We start from the raw sequence: 22027 nt of genomic DNA on the forward strand, positions 1-22027 counted from the left end.
GAATCACGCCATGTTTTACAAGGCATGCTGTGATTCGCTGGGCTATATAGCCCAGCGAATCACAGTGATTCTAGCTGCAGGGGGTCGGCGCGATGGCCACACACGGCGAGGGGACAAGCCCTGCTGCCGGTAAGTGCGGCCATCTACCCCCGATCCCCGCGCGATTAGCGGCGGGGACGCTAAAGGGGTTATGCCGTACTAGTACTGCTTTGGTCCAGGACGAGAGAGCAGTACTCGTACGGCGCTCAGTGCCAAGGGTTTTAATGTTTTTCTTTATGTTTGCAGGTGTTTACTGACATATCTAATGGCATGATGGAAGTACCAGCGAGGAAGAAATCACGGATCGACTGTATCATACACTGCTCTAATGATGACAGTGATGATCTGGCGTCCCTACAGGATTTGGACTCCTGGAAAACATTGCTTAGGGCTGCAGAGATCAGACAGCATGAATCCGTCCTGGAAGCAGCTAAGGGCCTTGAAGAACGAGAAATACCACACATACAATATCACCGTAAATGTCGTAGTCTCTTTACAATGAAGAAGTCACTGGATTCTATCCTTGCCAAGGGTGTCAATGTCGAAACAGCAAACGAAATCCCCAGGAGGAGGCTACCGAGGGGTACCCCCAGTGATAGCAGGGTGTATGCCAAAGTATGTATGTTCTGCGAGAAGTCAAGCAAGTATCTCAAAGGAGAAAAAACAAGGGAGCCAATCGTCCAGTGTGTTGAGCTACGAGCAGATGAGACGATCCGCAGAGCAGCGATAAGGAAAGGCACACAGAGAATCCTTGGTTTACTTAGCAGAGACCTTGTTGCTTCAGAGGGGCACTACCACAAGTCGTGCTACAAACTATTCACAAAAGATGATTCCCAAGTGGCCTGTAGGTCTGGTGCAGCAGAAAATCAGGAAGAAAGCAAGGAAGTACGCTACGGAGAGGCAGAGAGAGAAGCCCTTGAGGAACTCTTCTTGTATATAAGGACTGAATTGTTCCCATACCCAGAAGTACTGCCTATGATAAACCTCACATCTAGGCTTCAGAGATGCATGATGTCCCGTGGTATCATCAAACTGAAACCATCGACAAAGAAACATGTTCGCCGAAAACTTGAAACAGAGTTTGGTGAATCACTCCGCTTTCTCTCCGATGAGAAAGGTAAGCTTCTAGTCTATCCATATAGCCTATCAATGGATGACCTTGCCCGGCAAGCACACAGCATGACAAAAGATCTGCAAGAAGCAAGAGCCGCTAACTCTGGAGATGTCGTAACCAATGCAGCTGAGGAATGAGATCAAGAAGCAAGATGTGAGTCAGCCATGGCCTCCCGATACAGATCAGAATGTCGTTCCTGCATTAGTCACTCAATTCCTGCAAACCCTGCTTACAGGAGATTGTGAGTGCCAAACTCCCTCTGAAAGAGCTCAACGTCTTGCCACATCCTTCGGCAGTGACTTGGTTTTTGCTGTTACCAATGGAAAGACAAAGCCACCCAAGCACGTACTGCTGTCCTTTGCAATTAAGTCTTTGACCGGCAATACAGAACTGGTTCGAACTCTGAATCGTCTTGGCCACTGTGTGTCATATTCAACGGCTGAGGAGATCGATACAGCCCTTTGTATCCAGAAGTTGGAATGTTCAACGCATGACATCCCAATGCCAGCAAATATCTACCCTGGTGTGTTCACAACCTTGGCCTGGGATAACATTGACAGACTTGAGGAGACACTAAGTGGAGCAGGTACATCTCATAGAGTCAATGGCATCGCTGTTCAGTCCAATGTTGCATGCTCTGTGACAAAAGTCCTGCCAGATGTAAACAAGTCGAAGAAAAGAAGCATAATTCCGACAGAATTAATGCTACCAATATATAATGTTGGGCGGCGGGGAGGGCCACCCAGGATTGAGACTGCGAATGTTAACACTACCGAGGAGGTCCAGGATTCAAAAACCAAGAACCATATCTGGCTTCTGGCTAGAATGTCAGACCATGAGGATCAGACCATTAGCAGTTGGACTGGGTTCAACATCCAAATCCGCAGCGACATTGTAGTGGCCCAGGACACTGTAAGCTACCTGCCCACTATCAATGCTCCTGCAACAGCCATGTCCACTGTGAATGAAGTCTTGGAGCAAACACATGCCATCATGCAGACCCTGAAGCTTAACAGAATTGTGTGCGTGTTTGATCAAGCACTCTATGCCAAAGCTGCCGAGGTTATCTGGAAACAGGAGAAGTTCAAGAACATTATAATTAGAATGGGTGTCTTCCACACAATCTGTAATCTCTTCTCCATCATAGGTAAGAGATTTCAGGATGCAGGCCCTAGAGATCTGTGTGTTGAATCCGGTGTCATCGCTGAAAGATCAGTGTCTGGAGTGATGGACGGCCGGAGGTACAACAGAGCAGTGAGACTACACAAGCTGGTCTATGAAGCACTTATGAGGCTTGCATGGAAAAACTTCCTTCCATGGCTAGAAGAAAACCATGCAAGGGACCTTCACCATCTGGATGAAACACTGAAGAACATCACAAACTTTCGCATCAGTGTGTCGCAGGGATCCTTCGAAAAGTTCTTGGATAATGAATCTTGCACACTTACCCTGAAGCGCTTTCAAGTTTATCTTGATACCTTCAGAAATGAACAACTCTCAGCATTCTGGATGTCATACTTGGACATGGTCGAGACCATGCTGGCCCTGGTTCGAGCTTCAAGAGAAGACAACTGGATGCTTCACCTAGGATCAATCCGACAGATGATACCGTGGTGTTTTGCCTATGACAAGGTCAACTATGCCCGATACCTAACCTATTACTATGCTACGATGTCTCGGCTGCCCATAGACCACCCAGAGGTCCATGAATACTTCATGAAAGGTGGCTTTTCGGTCCAGATCGGTAGCAAGAATCCTTTTGGACGGATTCCTGTGGACCAGACCATCGAAGAAACAATCAACAAAGACACCCAGACACCAGGGGGCACAAAAGGCTTCAGCCTCAAAGTTGGAGCTGTCGCCAGATTCTACCTGACATCGGAGTACCGCAGCATGTACTTGAGGCAGCTGAGGGCCCTAGTAGGCCAACTATATACTGACTTCAGTCATTCAGACCTACAGGTGTCCAGGATTAGAAGAGATGAAGCCGATGACCGATCTTTTGTTGAACTGCTGGAGACTGGTTGGTTGAACCCCTTCAACAAAGAGCATAATGGTGAACTTATCAGTTTATCAACAGCGACTGCAGCACCACCAGATGTAGCCAAAGACCTTCTAGGGGCATACAGTATAGGAGAGGATGCATATCACACATTCAAGGATGAGCGTTTGGGTACCGATACGCCAACTACACTGTTTCATGACAAGGTGACGAAGAACAATCTTAAAACGTTCTCTAACATCAGAATGAAGACACACAGACAAGGCCTTGGCAAGGAGGTAATTTTGAAGGCTGACAGGAACCTATTTGGCCAGATGATACTTGTAGCTGAGAACAGAAAGCTACAAATGAGTGATGTCTTGACTCATCCCCTGGGGCCATTGCCATGGGCACTTGCCAACGGTGATGGGTCTATCCGCAAGACCAACAAGGCTGCCCTAGCAAGGGAGTTGGAGAGGAATGCTCCTCCTGCAGAGGTGATCCCTGAGCCCTCTGCAACCATCATTGATGGGATGAGCCTGGTTCAGAAACTGAAGGGAAACGATGCAACATTTGCCCAGCTAGCAGGCACAGCAATGAGTCGCGCTATCCATGAGGGTGCTAAGAGCAAGCGCATTGATATTGTCTTTGACGTCTACAAGGAGACATCCATCAAAGATACAGAAAGAGTCAACAGATATGAAGGCACAGGGATCCATTTCAAGAACATTCAACATGGGCACAACATCCAGCAGTGGAGAAAGCTACTAAGTAATTCCTCCAACAAGGCAAGTCTCATAAAGTTTCTGGTAGAAGAATGGAAGGTGAAACACCACAGGGAGAAGCTTGATGAGAAGGAGATGTATGTCACATGTGAGCAGCTCTGCTTTAAGATCACCAAAGAACAGTGGGAAGAGGCTGCTGACCTTAAGTCAAGTCAAGAAGAAGCAAACACACGCCCCCTTCTCCATGCTCTTCATGCAGCAGAATCTGGTTACAAGTCTGTCATCAACTCTACAGAGTATACTGATGTCATGGTCCTGTGTCTGGGCATGTGCCACAAAATCCCATCCCACCTGTTCCAGAAATGCGGTACACAGAACCGGACAAGATTCCTGGATATCACCACTCTGAGCAGAACATTGGGAGGCAGCGTGTGTGATTCATTGATTGGTATGCATGCATTTACAGGCTGTGACACAGTCAGTGCATTCGCTGGCCATGGGAAGATGATGACACTCAAGCAGTTGAAGATGAACAAGACATACCAGGATGCCTTTCAGGAAGTTGGTCGTTCATGGGAAGTGTCTCCCGAACTCTTTGAGAAGTTACAGGAAATCACCTTCCACATGTACCTGCCAACTACCCAAACAACTGAGGTAAACAGGCTCCGGTATCAGCTGTTCTGTGCCAGACGTGGAGTGGTAGAGTCAAGTCAACTCCCTCCTTGCCAAGACTGCCTTTTCATGCATGCACTGCGTGCAAACTACCAGGCTGCGATCTGGAGGAGAAGTCTGCAGAGCCAGCCATTTGTTGCAAACCCAACAGACTGCGGTTGGATGATAGATAATGACGGAAAGCTTGTTGTCAAGTGGATGCGAGGGGCACCAGCACCAGAAGCTATTATCCAGCTACTGTCCTGCAAGTGTGTGCGGTCATGCGAACTTCCTCAGTGTACTTGCCTCAGCAATGGCCTGAAGTGCACGGACATGTGCAGGTTACAGACATGCCAGAACAAGGTATTGAAGACAAGCAGTAGAACAACAGTCAGATTCAGAGTCTGATGTTGAAGATATGGAGTAACGTTATATAATTATACATACACACACACACACACACACACACACACACACTAGTATGGACAAGCCCATGACATGTTCAGTGTGTATTTACATAACTTGGATTAAATTTTGTTACAAATACTACATGCATTGTATTGACATTTTGGCATTTCCCCTAAATCGACCTTTAATCATTATTTTTGGGAAATATAGGTAGGATCTATTCAAAAGGTGAAAAATACCATTAACCCCTTCGCGCCGGCCGCCGTAGCGGTACGGCGAATCGTACCCGGATCATATGCCGGGCGATCGCCGCGGGTCGGGAGCCGGTTCCCGATGCAAAGTGGTTACTGTACCTCCTAAAACATTCCTTAGGGGGTGTAGTTTCAAAAATGGGGTCACTTTTTTGGGGTTTCCACTGTGCGGGACCTCAGGGTGTCTCCAAATGTGACATGGCCCCATAGATTTCTTACAGTGAATTTTGCCGCAGCTTTGCTTACGAAGCCTGCCGTGCGCCAATACTGTGGTTTTAGACAACACTTGTGGTATTGCCGTGTTCGGGAGACAATGGGGAATAAAAAGTGGGGTGTACTTTTTCCTGGTCCCCCTTTTCAAAATGAAAAATGTGGGCCTAAAGCGACATTTTTCGGTAAAAAACGTACTTTTCAATTTCCTCAACCAAGTGCATGAAACTCCAATGGAGCGCTTGTTGGGTCAAAGTGGTTACTATACCCCCTAAAACATTCCTTAGGGGGTGTAGTTTCCAAAATGCGGTAACCTTTTGGGGGTTTCCACTCTGGGGGTACCTCAGGGTCTCTCCAATACGACATGGCCCACTGGATTTCTTCCAGTGTAATCTATTATCCCAAAAACCGCCTAGCTCTCCTTCTGTGCTGAGCCCTCTTGCGCGCCCATAATTTAGTTTACGTGTACATGTGGGGTGTTTCTATAAACTGCGGAATTGGGGTAACCAATTTTGGGTTTGCTGTTAACCCTTGCTGGGTTGCAGGTAAAATTGGATTACAATGGAATATCTGCCAAAAAATTGAAATTTTGATATTTCACTGTCATTTTGCTTGAATTCCTGTGCAACACCTAAGGGGTTAACAAAGTTTTGAAAATCCGTTTTGGACACCTTGAGGGGTGTAGTTTGCAAAATGGGGTAATGTATGGGTGGGTTCTGTTATACAAGACCCATAAAGTGATGTCCGAACTGACTTGGTCCTTGGAAAAATGGGTTTTGGAAATTTAGTCGTAAACTTTAAAAATTGCGTATAAAACTATGAGCCTTATCACATCCGAAAAATATAAAATTTCATTTCCAAAATGATGCCAATGTGAAGTAGACATGTGGAGAATGTAAACTAATAACTGTTATGGGGGGTATCAGCATTTTTGTAAAAAGTAGAGAATTTCAAAGTTCAAAAATAGCGAATTTTTCCCAAATTTTCGTGTATTTTGTAATTTTCTATGCAGAAAGGTAAAATCTATTGACTCACAATTAGCACTACCATGAAGTACAATATGTCACGAGAAAACAATCTCAGAATGGCGTGGGTAGGTGATAGCGTCCCAAAGTTATTACCGCATGAAGTGACAGGTCAGATTTACCAAAAATGGCCTAGGCATTTGGGTACAAATAGGCCTGAAGGGGTTAAGCTACTGATGTGCAAAGGCTATCATATCAAAACATAAACTACAGACATGCATCTACCTAAAAACACCAAAGAGAATTAGTCACTCCGCGTGGTACCGATATCTAGCCCGGCTCATGGACTAATAGAAGAAAATCTGTCTGAAACCACCTTTTGGGATTATCAGCAGCCAACTGTTCGGAGTACTGGGTCAGTGGCAAGAATGAGGGACACATTTGCAGATTATTTTCTGACACCAGAGGGACAACTTGACTGGCAAGATGGCATGGTATAATTTTTTTCTTTTTATACCAATTGTAGGTAATAACAATGTTGTATTTTAACCTTTACACCAACGGTTTACTGTGAAATGTTACCAATTTTTTTTTTTACCTTTTACACAGTGGTGTACTTTTAAATGTTACCAAGTGTTGTGACCTTTTTACACCACCAGTGTACTTTCAACCTTTACCAAGAAATAAACAAAAAAAAAAGAAACTACACAATAAAGTTCTTTTGAAAAAATTGTTTTTATTTCTCAAATTTTTTTTCAAAATTTTATATTAGAAAACTTTTTATTTTTTTGGTTAGGAAATTTTTTTAATTTTTTTTTTTTTGAAAATACATAAAATAACAATACAAATGCTGGTAGTTTTTGGTGGAGATACTATCGGAGGGGTTAACAGGGTTGACCACATCGAGGGGGGGGGTGGAGGACTGGGAAAGGGAGTTGGTGAGGATCAGAAGTGGAAGGGGGGTTGAAAACATGAGGTTGGGATGGGAGTGGATGGTCAGACGAGGTTTGTGGGAACATTGAAGGTGTGTGTAGGGGTGGGTATGGTGATGTCATTGGGGTATAATGCAGTGGGGAATGAAGGTACTGGGAAGAATGGAATGGGGAACTAGAGAAAGGAGAGGGAGTGGTAGGAGGGATGGTTGTATGATGGATGGACGGTGGAAGGATGGACAGAGGGAGGATGGACAAGGGGAGGTTGGGATGCTTCGGACAATACTTCCACTAGAGCATTGTGACAGGCTTGCATCACACGCATCTGTTGGTGAGTACTTAAACCTTCCATTTGCCAGACATCTGATTGAAAAAAAATATGACTCGGCGTCTGGTTTGACTCTGAATTCATCTGTTCCATGTATCTTCTGAGTTCCATGATAATTTCATTGATCATGGTCAACCCAGGGATGCAAGGGATCCCTCCAGAGGGAGGCAACTCAGATGCAGGCTCCCGAGTGCTGCAGACGGTGCTAAAAAAAAGAGAAAAAAAATATATATTAAGGTATTGATATTTAATTTAACTGCTGAACAAAAAAAAATTGGTTAAACATGTAAACATTTGTACTACAAAAATGGTGTGTGGAATATTTACCTTCTGGTCACCATCGTCGACCGGAGGAACGCCAGGGCTCTGTAGTATTTATACTGGCTGCTCCTGCGTCCTCCTGTTCCACTCGGGCCTGCATCTCCTTGTTGAAGTCCCTCTTGAAGCGATCCCTGAGCGACCGCCACCGTGTGATAACCCTGTCACCTGTGAAGGAAAAAAACAAAGTGGTTAGTATTCAACACTTCACATGCTGGAATATAAGTTACTGAAGTTGGAATACTTAAGCACTAAATCCCTGGCCCTCGCATCGAGCTCCTCCCAGTTCTCTACAACCTCGGAACACACCTCATCCCAGAGCCGTCGGTTGGTCGGCATGTAAACGGTTTCCCATGTTCCACAGCGGCTCCCGTGTTTCTACTTCATGGATGATGTCGTCAGTGTTTATTATGAGACCCTCCTCAATTGGTCTCAGGGGAGCACGCTGTGAAACCTGTGAAAAAAAAAAAATATTCTATTCAAACACATGAGGGTCATTACTCAATTATCCAAATAGGGTTACTTACCGTTTGCCGACCACCAGAGGCATCACCTCGACTACGCTGGGATGTCCTGGGAGTCGCTCTTGTGCGGGCACCAGATTGTGAAGACTGTAAAAAAAAAAAAAAATAAAATAAATTTTGGTTTGGATGAATACGTAGTTATTGTGTGTGAGCTGTGATGAATGTTTGTGTTTGGTGTAGCATTATGCATGTATGTCTGTATGTGCTAAACTTACACTCTACGCGCCCCCTCCTTGCGTCTCTCCACCCTGCATGTCTCCTCCTGGAAGCTCCTCAGATTCAGCTTCCTGTGAAAACATAATCTAATATATAAAGCTCAAAGTGTGTGTGTGTGTGTGTATGTATGTCCGTGATAGGCATCCACACCGTCGCAGATACATCCACAAAATTTGGCACAGTCACACGTCTGGACCCCGAGAGCGTCCTAAGCTATGTTGTGAGGCGAAATTTTAACCCCGCGCGTTACAATTCAAACAATTTTGCCCCTATCTACATACTGGGGAAAAAGTGTGTGCGGGCAAGCCCCGCCCCTCATTATGATGTCATAATGCCCCTATTTGCATACTGGGGAAAATGTGTGTGTATCAAGCCCCGCCCTCATTATGATGTCACAATGGTTGCCATGGCGACGCTGATGTCATCATAGGTTGCAAGCCCTTCGGCCGCTCATTATGATGTCATAATGGTTGACTATGGGATGGAAGATGTGTGATGGGTATATGGGCACTGGACTATTGAATGGAGGATATGTATGATGGGTATATAGGCACTGGACTATTGAATGGAGGATATGTATGATGGGTATATGGGCACGGGACTATGGGATGGAGGATGTGTGATGGGTATATGGGCACTGGACTATGGGATGGAGGATATGTATGATGGGTATATGGGCACGGGACTATGGGATGGTGGATATGTATGACGGGTATATAGCCACGGGACTATGGGATGGAGGATATGTATGATGGGTATATGGGCATGGGCCTATGGGATCATGGATATTTATGATGGGTATATGGGCACGGGACTGTGGGATGGAGGATAATTATAATTTGCTATAACTAACCACAGTTAGTTACTATGCCCGGGGGAGGATGTGTAATGGGTATATGGGCACTTGACTATGGGATGGAGGATATGTTTGACGGGTATATGGGCACGGGACTATGAGATGGAGGATATGTATGACGGGTATATGGGCACGGGACTATGCGATGGCGGATATGTATGATGGGTATATTGGCATGGGACTATGAGATGAAGGATGTGTGATGGGTATATGGGCACTCGACTATGGGATGGCGAATATGTATGATGGGTATATGGGCATGGGACTATGGGATGGAGAATATGTATGATGGGTATATGGGCATGGGACTATGGGATGGAGAATATGTATGATGGGTATATGGGCATGGGACTATGGGATGGAGAATATGTATGATGAGTATATGGGCATGGGACTATGGGATGGAGAATATGTATGATGGGTATATGGGCATGGGACTATGGGATGGAGGATGTGTGATGGGTATATGGGCACTGGACTATGGGATGGAGGATATGTATGATGGGTATATGGGCATGTGACTATGGGATGGAGGATATGTATGATGGGTATATGGGCATGTGACTATGGGATGGAGGATATGTATGATGGGTATATGGGCACTGGACTATGGGATGGAGGATATGTATGATAGGTATATGGGCACAGGACTATGGGATGGAGGATGTGTGATGGGTATATGGGCACTGGACTATGGGATGGAGGATATGTATGACGGGTATATGGGCACGGGAATATGGGATGGCGGATATGTATGATGGGTATATGGGCACGGGACTATGGGATGGTGGATATGTATGACGGGTATATAGCCACGGGACTATGGGATGGAGGATATGTATGATGGGTATATGGGCATGGGCCTATGGGATCATGGATATTTATGATGGGTATATGGGCACGGGACTGTGGGATGGAGGATAATTATAATTTGCTATAACTAACCACAGTTAGTTACTATGCCCGGGGGAGGATGTGTAATGGGTATATGGGCACTTGACTATGGGATGGAGGATATGTTTGACGGGTATATGGGCACGGGACTATGTGATGGCGGATATGTATGATGGGTATATGGGCATGGGACTATGAGATGAAGGATGTGTGATGGGTATATGGGCACTCGACTATGGGATGGCGAATATGTATGATGGGTATATGGGCATGGGACTATGGGATGGAGAATATGTATGATGGGTATATGGGCATGGGACTATGGGATGGAGAATATGTATGATGGGTATATGGGCATGGGACTATGGGATGGAGAATATGTATGATGGGTATATGGGCATGGGACTATAGGATGGAGAATATGTATGATGGGTATATGGGCATGGGACTATGGGATGGAGAATATGTATGATGGGTATATGGGCATGGAACTATGGGATGGAGAATATGTATGATGGGTATATGGGCATGGGACTATGGGATGGAGAATATGTATGATGGGTATATGGGCATGGGACTATGGGATGGATAATATGTATGATGGGTATATGGGCATGGGACTATGGGATGGAGAATATGTATGATGGGTATATGGGCATGGGACTATGGGATGGAGAATATGTATGATGGGTATATGGGCATGGGACTATGGGATGGAGAATATGTATGATGGGTATATGGGCATGGGACTATGGGATGGAGAGTATGTATGATGGGTATATGGGCATGGGACTATGGGATGGAGAATATGTATGATGGGTATATGGGCATGGGACTATGGGATGGAGAATATGTATGATGGGTATATGGGCATGGGACTATGGGATGGAGAATATGTATGATGGGTATATGGGCATGGGACTATGGGATGGAGGATGTGTATGATGGGTATATGGGCACTGGACTATGGGATGGAGGATATGTATGATGGGTATATGGGCATGGGACTATGGGATGGAGGATATGTATGATGGGTATATGGGCATGGGACTATGGGATGGAGGATGTGTGATGGGTATATGGGCACTGGACTATGGGATGGAGGATATGTATGATAGGTATATGGGCACAGGACTATGGGATGGAGGATGTGTGATGGGTATATGGGCACTGGACTATGGGATGGAGGATATGTATGACGGGTATATGGGCACAGGAATATGGGATGGCGGATATGTATGATGGGTATATGGGCACGGGACTATGGGATGGTGGATATGTATGACGGGTATATAGCCACGGGACTATGGGATGGAGGATATGTATGATGGGTATATGGGCATGGGCCTATGGGATCATGGATATTTATGATGGGTATATGGGCACGGGACTGTGGGATGGAGGATAATTATAATTTGCTATAACTAACCACAGTTAGTTACTATGCCCGGGGGAGGATGTGTAATGGGTATATGGGCACTTGACTATGGGATGGAGGATATGTTTGACGGGTATATGGGCACGGGACTATGGGATGGCGGATATGTATGATGGGTATATGGGCATGGGACTATGAGATGAAGGATGTGTGATGGGTATATGGGCACTCGACTATGGGATGGCGAATATGTATGATGGGTATATGGGCATGGCACTATGGGATGGAGAATATGTATGATGGGTATATGGGCATGGGACTATGGGATGGAGAATATGTATGATGGGTATATGGGCATGGGACTATGGGATGGAGAATATGTATGATGGGTATATGGGCATGGGACTATGGGATGGAGAATATGTATGATGGGTATATGGGCATGGGACTGTGGGATGGAGAATATGTATGATGGGTATATGGGCATGGGACTATGGGATGGAGAATATGTATGATGGGTATATGGGCATGGGACTATGGGATGGAGGATGTGTGATGGGTATATGGGCACTGGACTATGGGATGGAGGATATGTATGATGGGTATATGGGCATGGGACTATGGGATGGAGAATATGTATGATGGGTATATGGGCATGGGACTATGGGATGGAAGATGTGTGATGGGTATATGGGCACTGGACTATGGGATGGAGGATATGTATGATGGGTATATGGGCATGGGACTATGGGATGGAGGATGTGTGATGGGTATATGGGCACTGGACTATGGGATGGCGGATATGTATGACGGGTGGATGGGCACGGGACTATGGAATGGCGGATACAGTGGGGAAAAAAAGTATTTAGTCAGTCAGCAATAGTGCAAGTTCCACCACTTAAAAAGATGAGAGGCGTCTGTAATTTACATCATAGGTAGACCTCAACTATGGGAGACAAACTGAGAAAAAAAAATCCAGAAAATCACATTGTCTGTTTTTTTTTTCATTTTATTTGCATATTATGGTGGAAAATAAGTATTTGGTCAGAAACAAAATTTCATTTCAATACTTTGTGATATATCCTTTGTTGGCAATGACAGAGGTCAAACGTTTTCTGTAAGTCTTCACAAGGTTGCCACACACTGTTGTTGGTATGTTGGCCCATTCCTCCATGCAGATCTCCTCTAGAGCAGTGATGTTTTTGGCTTTTCGCTTGGCAACACGGACTTTCAACTCCCTCCAAAGGTTTTCTATAGGGTTGAGATCTGGAGACTGGCTAGGCCACTCCAGGACCTTGAAATGCTTCTTACGAAGCCACTCCTTCGTTGCCCTGGCGGTGTGCTTTGGATCATTGTCATGTTGAAAGACCCAGCCACGTTTCATCTTCAATGCCCTTGCTGATGGAAGGAGGTTTGCACTCAAAATCTCACGATACATGGCCCCATTCATTCTTTCATGTACCCGGATCAGTCGTCCTGGCCCCTTTGCAGAGAAACAGCCCCAAAGCATGATGTTTCCACTACCATGCTTTACAGTAGGTATGGTGTTTGATGGATGCAACTCAGTATTCTTTTTCCTCCAAACACGACAAGTTGTGTTTCTACCAAACAGTTCCAGTTTGGTTTCATCAGACCATAGGACATTCTCCCAAAACTCCTCTGGATCATCCAAATGCTCTCTAGCAAACTTCAGACGGGCCCGGACATGTACAGGCTTAAGCAGTGGGACACGTCTGGCACTGCAGGATCTGAGTCCATGGTGGCGTAGTGTGTTACTTATGGCAGGCCTTGTTACATTGGTCCCAGCTCTCTGCAGTTCATTCACTAGGTCCCCCCGCGTGGTTCTGGGATTTTTGCTCACCGTTCTTGTGATCATTCTGACCCCACGGGGTGGGATTTTGCGTGGAGCACCAGATCGAGGGAGATTATCAGTGGTCTTGTATGTCTTCCATTTTCTAATTATTGCTCCCACAGTTGATTTCTTCACTCCAAGCTGGTTGGCTATTGCAGATTCAGTCTTCCCAGCCTGGTGCAGGGCTACAATTTTGTTTCTGGTGTCCTTTGACAGCTCTTTGGTCTTCACCATAGTGGAGTTTGGAGTCAGACTGTTTGAGGGTGTGCACAGGTGTCTTTTTATACTGATAACAAGTTTAAACAGGTGCCATTACTACAGGTAATGAGTGGAGGAAAGAGGAGACTCTTAAAGAAGAAGTTACAGGTCTGTGAGAGCCAGAAATCTTGATTGCTTGTTTCTGACCAAATACTTATTTTCCACCATAATATGCAAATAAAATGAAAAAAAAACAGACAATGTGATTTTCTGGATTTTTTTTTCTCAGTTTGTCTCCCATAGTTGAGGTCTACCCATGATGTAAATTACAGACGCCTCTCATCTTTTTAAGTGGTGGAACTTGCACTATTGCTGACTGACTAAATACTTTTTTTCCCCACTGTATGTATGATGGGTATATGGGCACTCGACTATGGGATGGCGAATATGTATGATGGGTATATGGGCACGGGACTATGGGATGGACGATATGTATGACCGGTATATGGGCACTGGACTATGGGATGGCGGATATGTATGACGGGTATATGGGCACTGGACTATGGGATGGCGGATATGTATGACGGGTATATGGGCACGGGACTATGGGATGGCGGATATGTATGATGGGTATATGGGCATGGGACTATGGGATGGAGGATATGCATGATGGGTATATGGGCACGGGACTATGGGATGTCGGATATGTATGATGGGTATATGGGCACGGGACTATGGGATGGAGGATGTGTGGTGGGTATATGGGCACGGGACTATGGGATGGAGGATATCTATGACGGTTATATGGGCATGGGACTATGGGATGGCGGATGTGTATGACAGGTATATGGGCACGGGACTACGGGATGGCGGATATGTATGATGGGTATATGGGCACGGGACTATGGGATGGAGGATATGTATGATGGGTATATAGCCACGGGACTATGGGATGGAGGATATGTATGATGGGTATATGGGCATGGGCCTATGGGATCGTGGATATTTATGATGGGTATATGGGCACGTGACTGTGGGATGGAGGATAATTATAATTTGCTATAACTAACCACAGTTAGTTACTATGCCCATGGGAGGATGTGTGATGGGTATATGAGCACTTGACTATGGGATGGAGAATATGTTTGACGGGTATATGGGCACGGGACTATGGGATGGCGGATATGTATATGGGCACGGGACTATGGGATGGCGGATATGTATATGGGCACTGGACTATGGGATGGAGAATATGTATGATGGGTATATGGGCACGGGACTATGAGATGGCGGATATGTATGATGGGTATATGGGGACGGGACTATGAGATGAAGGATGTGTGATGGGTATATGGGCACTCGACTATGGGATGGCGAATATGTATGATGGGTATATGGGCACGGGACTATGGGATGGAGGATATGTATGATGGGTATATGGGCACGGGACTATGAGATGAAGGATGTGTGATGGGTATATGGGCACTCGACTATGGGATGGCGAATATGTATGATGGGTATATGAGCATGGGACTATGGGATGGAGAATATGTATGATGGGTATATGGGCATGGGACTATGGGATGGAGAATATGATGGGTATATGGGCATGGGACTATGGGATGGAGAATATGTATGATGGGTATATGGGCACTGGACTATGGGATGGAGGATATGTATGACTGGTATATGGGCACGGGACTATGGGATGGCGGATATGTATGATGGGTATATGGGCACGGGACTATGGGATGGCGGATATGTATGATGGGTATATGGGCACGGGACTATGGGATGGACGATATGTATGACCGGTATATGGGCACTGGACTATGGGATGGCAGATATGTATGACGGGTATATGGGCACGGGACTATGGGATGGAGGATATGTATGACGGGCATATGGGCACGGGACTATGGGATGGAGGATGTGTGATGGGTATATGGGCACTGGACTATGGGATGGCGGATATGTATGATGGGTATATGGGCACGGGACTATGGGATGGACGATATGTATGACCGGTATATGGGCACTGGACTATGGGATGGCGGATATGTATGACGGGTATATGGGCACGGGACTATGGATGGCGGATATGTATGATGGGTATATGGGCATGGGATTATGAGATGGAGGATATGTATGATGGGTATATGGGCACGGGACTATGGGATGGAGGATATGTATGATGGGTATATGGGCACGGGACTATGGGATGGCGGATATGTATGATGGGTATATGGGCACGGGACTATGGGATGGAGGATATGTATGATGGGCATGGGACTATGAGATGAAGGATGTGTGATGGGTATATGGGAACTCGACTATGGGATGGCGAATATGTATGATGGGTATATCGGCATGGGACTATGGGATGAAGGATGTGTGATGGGTATATGGGCACTGGACTATGGGATGGAGGATATGTATGATGGATATATGGGCACTCGACTATGGGATGGAGGACATGTATGATGGGTATATGGGCACGGGACTATGGGATGGAGGATATGTATGATGGGTATATGGGCATGGGACTATGAGATGAAGGATGTGTGATGGATATCAGGCCTTTATACTTACTGAGAAAATTTCACTCTTTTGTGTGGGTCTGCTGCAGCCTGGTGGGTCTGCTGCAGCCTGGTGGGTCTGCTGCAGCCTGGTGGGTCTGCTGTGGACTGGCTGGTCTGCTGCGGACTGGCGGGTGTGCTGTCCTTCCTGAAGTGATCTGCAAGTATAAAGACACTTGTTAAGCTACTATACAAAGGATAACAAAAGCTTTCAGGCTTTTATACTTACTGAGAAAATTTCACTCTTTTGTGTGGGTCTGCTGCGGCCTGGTTGGTCTGCTGCGGTGTAGTGGATCTGCTGCGGACTGGCGGGTGTGCGGTGCTTCCTGAAATGATCTGAAAGTATTAAGAAAATTTTAATAACATAAAAAAAAATTCCCTGAAACTCTCACTGAGATTGTAGCCACACTGTGATTGCATGTGTGTAATTCCCTGAAACTCTCACTGAGAGTGTAACCACATTGTGATTGCAGGTGTTTCCTGTGTATACCCACACTTTGTGTTTGCATATGTGAATTCTCTTAAAAACTCTCACTGAGCGTGTATCCACACTGAGATTGCATGTGTGTAATTCCTGTGTATACCCACACTTTGTGTTTGCATGTGTTTGAATTCCATGAAAATCTCTCACCGAGAGAATACCCAAGTGTTTGAAAGTGTAAATTCCAATATCTCACTTGAGAGTATAACCACACTTGTATACCAAAAACCAACACTTCATGTACCTTTTTTGTACATATATCCATACTTCATTTTACCTGGTTTTAAAATAATACTACGGACAGTTTTTAAAAAGTTTTTATTAAAATTTTTTTTTTAGTTAATTTTTTTTCTTTTTTTTTTACACAAGTAGGAGCTACTCTGCTCTTTATTTTAAATACCACAATAAATGAAAAATAAACCAGTGATATACAAGAGAAACACCACATACAATACACAACACAATCACAGCACAATTGCAAATATGAAAATAAAATACAGTACACGTGCAACAGAACAAGAATTAAAATATGAAAAAAAAAAGCATACTAAAAATACACACACACACACGCCACACTAGGAGGCCATGAACATACATGTAGGGAAGGCACACCACACACACACTCAGACACACAGACAGGCCACACACACACAGACATGCCCCACACAAATAGTTTAGCACAATTGCAAATATTTAAATAAAATTACAGTACTATGAAAATAAAATTCAGTGAACATGCAACAGAAAAACAATTAAAGTATGAAAAAAAAAAAAAGCATAATAAAATTACACACACACGCAACACTGGGAGGCCAAGAACATACATACAGGAAGGCAGACCCCACACACACACAGACAAACACGCATGCCACACACACAGACAGGCCACACACACACAGGCAGGCAAGCCACAGACACACAAATAGTTATACTCACCCAATTGCAGGCTGGCTTGCTAGCAGGCCTCTCCGTCCTGTCTTGGTGCTGGGCAGGTGATGTCAGGCAGGCTGGTGCAGGGGTCTTGCTCTCCAGGGGTCTTGCAGCTGAGCAGGCAGGTTTTATAGCTTGCTGGATGGCTGGCTCTGGCTCCTATCAGCCTGGCTGGTGCCGGATGTCTGGGCCCAATGATTAATTAGCCCACCTTATATAGTTTTGGGACTGTCTGGAAAAGTATCTTTTTTTCTGAGCTTGCTCAGTGCGATTTAGCGGATTCCGCAAAATAGCGGATCCCGGCGGATCCGCCGTCCATAGGCACCCATTCTACCGCATGGCAGACGACGATGGATCCGCCGTCTTTCGCCATTTTGACGGCGCCAAGAAAACGTTGCAAGCTCCGTCCACCTCAGACAGAATCCGCCAGGAATCTGGCGGATCCGCCGAATAGCGGACGTAACGGACGACCATCCGCCACTAATGTATCCCAATGGGAAAAAATGGCGGATCCGCCATTTTCACTTTTTGGCGGATTTTGACTGATTTGAAAAAACTGAAGTGTGAAACAGGCCTTATCATAGAATATCAAGTAATGCAAAGTAATAACAGCATTACCATAGATGGCTGCCGTTACTTTAGAACTTAAGCTGTCAAACGTACGTTCATTGCTGTGTTTTGTTTATTTGGTCTGATACAAGAGCTGCTGAGCCATGTTTCGCTACTTTTGCGGTCTTGTAGGGTCCACCGAGGTCAACCAGTCTCCTGGCTCCTATTATGCTGTTATCGGGACATGAAGGAGAAGTTTACTGCTGCAAATTTCATCCCAATGGACTGACTTTGGCATCGGCAGGATTTGACAGACTTATTCGTAAGTATTTTATACCTGGCGTTGTGTGGGAAAGATGAACCTCAACATTTATTATATATTTTCCAGATCGGCTTTTAGAAAATGAACGTAAAAAAATATACCTGAGGCTTTAAGTATGAGAGTTTCTTAATGTTTCTGATATGCACATTGCCTCTTCTGTGAAGAGCACTTGACTCTAGTGCCACCTGTTGGATTCAGCAACCCTACAAGTCACTATTGAACTTTTAACGAGTATACACATAAAATCACTATTTATTATCTATTAAAATAACACAGCAAAAAAATCTACCAAAAAATACTAGATCCAGAGTGGTACCAGGCTATTAATACAATAGGATAGGGCCGTCACCCTATTCTGCCCTCTTTTTATCCCTATCTCTCAGCAAAGTTTGGCACCCTCTGGGACACAAATGATGCCCCCGCCCCACAATGGCTTTCCTTATAGGTCCCTATAAGACCCTATTACGATGACATATGTAGGGGCAAACTAAAACAGGGTAATACAGTGCTAGATATCTTGATCCAATCCTCTGGACAATAATTCAGCAGACAATACCTCAGCACAAGGAAGATTAGAATTCATATAAGGATAGTGTTAGATTCTAGATACAAATATATCATATGCAATCAGTAAATATCTCTGAACACAAGGACATATATATAAAACTAGCTGAAGAGCCCGGCGCTGCCCGGGCATAGTAACTAACTGTGGTTAGTTATAGCAAATTACCGGGTGAGTCATAAAGGACGGACGTTTTTAAACTAATCATAAAATCGTTAAATATTTATTAAATATAAATGTATTCACAGATTTGGTTACGTATACTGACAAATATTTGACAAATTCAAGTGTGGAAAACCACATCTGCCATGTGGTGGCCATTATCAGTGATGCATTTCCAAAGGCGTTCTTGGAAGTTGGCATCAACACTTTCCAACACAACTCTGTCGATTTGGGCAACTTCCACTCGAATAGCTTCCTTCAGTTCTTGTAATGATCGAGGCTTAAGCTTGTATACACGTGATTTGAGGTGACCCCATAAGTAATAATCGCACATGGACAGGTCTGGGGACCTAGGAGGCCAATTAATATCGCCAAACCTGGAAATGATGCGACCAGGGAAGAGAGGGCGAAGAACGTTCATTGTTGCTCCGGCTGTGTGGGCCGTTGCCCCATCTTGTTGAAACCACACATCTCCGCGCTCCAACTGTTGCACAATGGCCAATTTATAGGGGTGGAAATGCAGGTCTAAATGCAAAATACGCCTTACTGTACGATTACTGAGGGCAAGTTCTAAAGAATGTTTCCGAGCAGATCGACTCGGACTACGCAGCATGGCTTGCCTGACGCGTTCCACATTTTCAGGGGTACGTGCCGTTCGTGGAGCCCCCGGTGGTCGTTTGTTCATTAGTGTACCTCGTGTACGGAGTGCTTCAACCCAACGTAGGATAGTGTTACGAGCGGGAACAGCTTGATTTCTGTGAATATTGAAATGACGCCGAAACTCACGCTGAACGGCTGTGATACACTCATTATTCTTGACAAAACTGTCGTACGCAAAAACGCGATGTTCTATCGTCCACGGCACCATAGCTTAAACTGAAACTAAAATAAAAACAATGCTTTCACCTCACAAACATAACCCCGCCTCCCGCACATCTCTACCTCCACCTGGTGGTGAGTTATAGCCACTTCAAATACATCCGTCCTTTATGACTCACCCGGTATAATTATCTTCCATCTCATAGTTCCGTGCCCATATACCATCATACATATCCACGATCCCATAGTCCCGTGCCCATATACCCATCATACATATCCTCCATCCCATAGTCCCGTGCCCATATACCCATCATACATATCCTCCATCCCATAGTCCCGTGCCCATATACCCATCATACATATTCTCCATCCCATAGTCCCATGCCCATATACCCATCATACATATTCTCCTTCCCATAGTCCCATGCCCATATACCCATCATACATATTCTCCATCCCATAGTCCCATGCCCATGTACCCATTATACATATTCGCCATCCCATAGTCGAGTGCCCATATACCCATCACACATCCTTCATCTCATAGTCCCATGCCCATATACCCATCATACTTAGCCGCCATCTCATAGTCCCGTGCCCATATACCCATCACACTTCCTCCATCCCATAGTCCCGTGCTAATATACATATCCGCCATCCCATTGTCCCGTGCCCATATACCCGTCAAACATATCCTCCATCCCATAGTCAAGTGCCCATATACCCATCACACATCCTCCCCAGGGCATAGTAACTAACTGTGTTTAGTTATAGCAATTTATAATTATCCTCCATCCCATAGTCCCGTGCCCATATACCCATCATAAATATCCACAATCCCATAGGCCCGTGCCCATATACCCGTCATACATATCCTCCATCCCATAGTCCAGTGCCCATATACCCATCACACATCCTCCATCCCATTGTCCCGTGCCCATATAACCATCACACATATCCTCCATCCCATAGTCCCGTGCCCATATACCCATCATACATATCCTCCATCCCATAGTCGAGTGCTCATATACCCATCACACATCCTCCATCCCATAGTCCCGTGCCCATATACCCGTCATACATATCCGCCATCCCATAGTCCCGTGCCCATATACCCATCATACATATTCGCCATCCCATAGTCCCGTGCCCATATACCCATCATACATATCAGGGCTGTGGAGTCGGTAAGCCACAGTTGCGACTCCGACTCCGACTCCTGGATTTTATCAGGCTCCGACTCCGACTCCTTCATAAATGGCCAATTCATAACAACAAATTTACTGTTGTAAAATATTAAACATCGTGCTTATTCAGTTTCTCACCATCATATAAGTAATCAGACCACTTAGAGCAAAAACTACATTTATTAGAATACAATTAGAATATAGCAAATAACTTTTATAAACTTTTATAAACTGTAGGTAAATATGCAATAAACACTTATACAGTTAATAAGAAGAAATCTATAAATTTGTCCTCAGAAAAAGTATTGCCTCTGTCAGATCCTCCTTCATGGATGCCCTCAAATCTGATCTAATTATTTTGAGAGCAGAGAACAACCTCTCTACACTAACTTGTGTTGGTGGCAAAGCAGTAACCACTCGGGCAACATCTCTGACAATGTCAGGATACAGAGGAATCGCTTGTTGCACTGTTATTTTTGATGAACGGTCAAATTTCTCAATTTCTTTTAGTGCACATGAAAAATTCTGCTGAAATGTACTGGCTGTGTTCCTTGATGGGGATGACTCTTCTTCTATGCGGGAACGCTTTGCACGGT

At 45.0% G+C, this 22027-nt stretch overlaps 2 protein-coding genes across 3 annotated transcripts in view; one reads left to right on the plus strand and one right to left on the minus strand.

The window, feature by feature from the left end:
* The window catches only part of SNRNP40 (small nuclear ribonucleoprotein U5 subunit 40), a 92342-nt gene that overhangs the window by 5971 nt on the left and 64344 nt on the right, over positions 1 to 22027 (plus strand). Inside the window, exon 2 of the mRNA XM_073564314.1 lies at positions 18572 to 18701. Within this exon, the coding sequence (XP_073420415.1) occupies positions 18572 to 18701 (130 nt within the window). The remainder of the gene's footprint in view (positions 1 to 18571; positions 18702 to 22027) is intronic.
* Positions 8577 to 22027, minus strand: part of LOC141077409 (general transcription factor II-I repeat domain-containing protein 2A-like) — a 100585-nt gene continuing 87134 nt past the window's right edge. For both annotated transcript variants that reach the window (XR_012227558.1, XM_073564324.1), the window contains exons 2-4: positions 16649 to 16755; positions 16433 to 16577; positions 8577 to 8733 (exon numbers count right to left, since the gene is read on the minus strand). The gene's annotated coding sequence lies outside the window, so the exon portion shown is untranslated. The remainder of the gene's footprint in view (positions 8734 to 16432; positions 16578 to 16648; positions 16756 to 22027) is intronic.

Source organism: Dendrobates tinctorius, unplaced genomic scaffold, assembly GCF_039654945.1.
Source record: "Dendrobates tinctorius isolate UK_male_01 unplaced genomic scaffold, ASM3965494v1 ptg000015l, whole genome shotgun sequence".
Taxonomy (NCBI): Eukaryota; Metazoa; Chordata; class Amphibia; order Anura; family Dendrobatidae; genus Dendrobates; species Dendrobates tinctorius.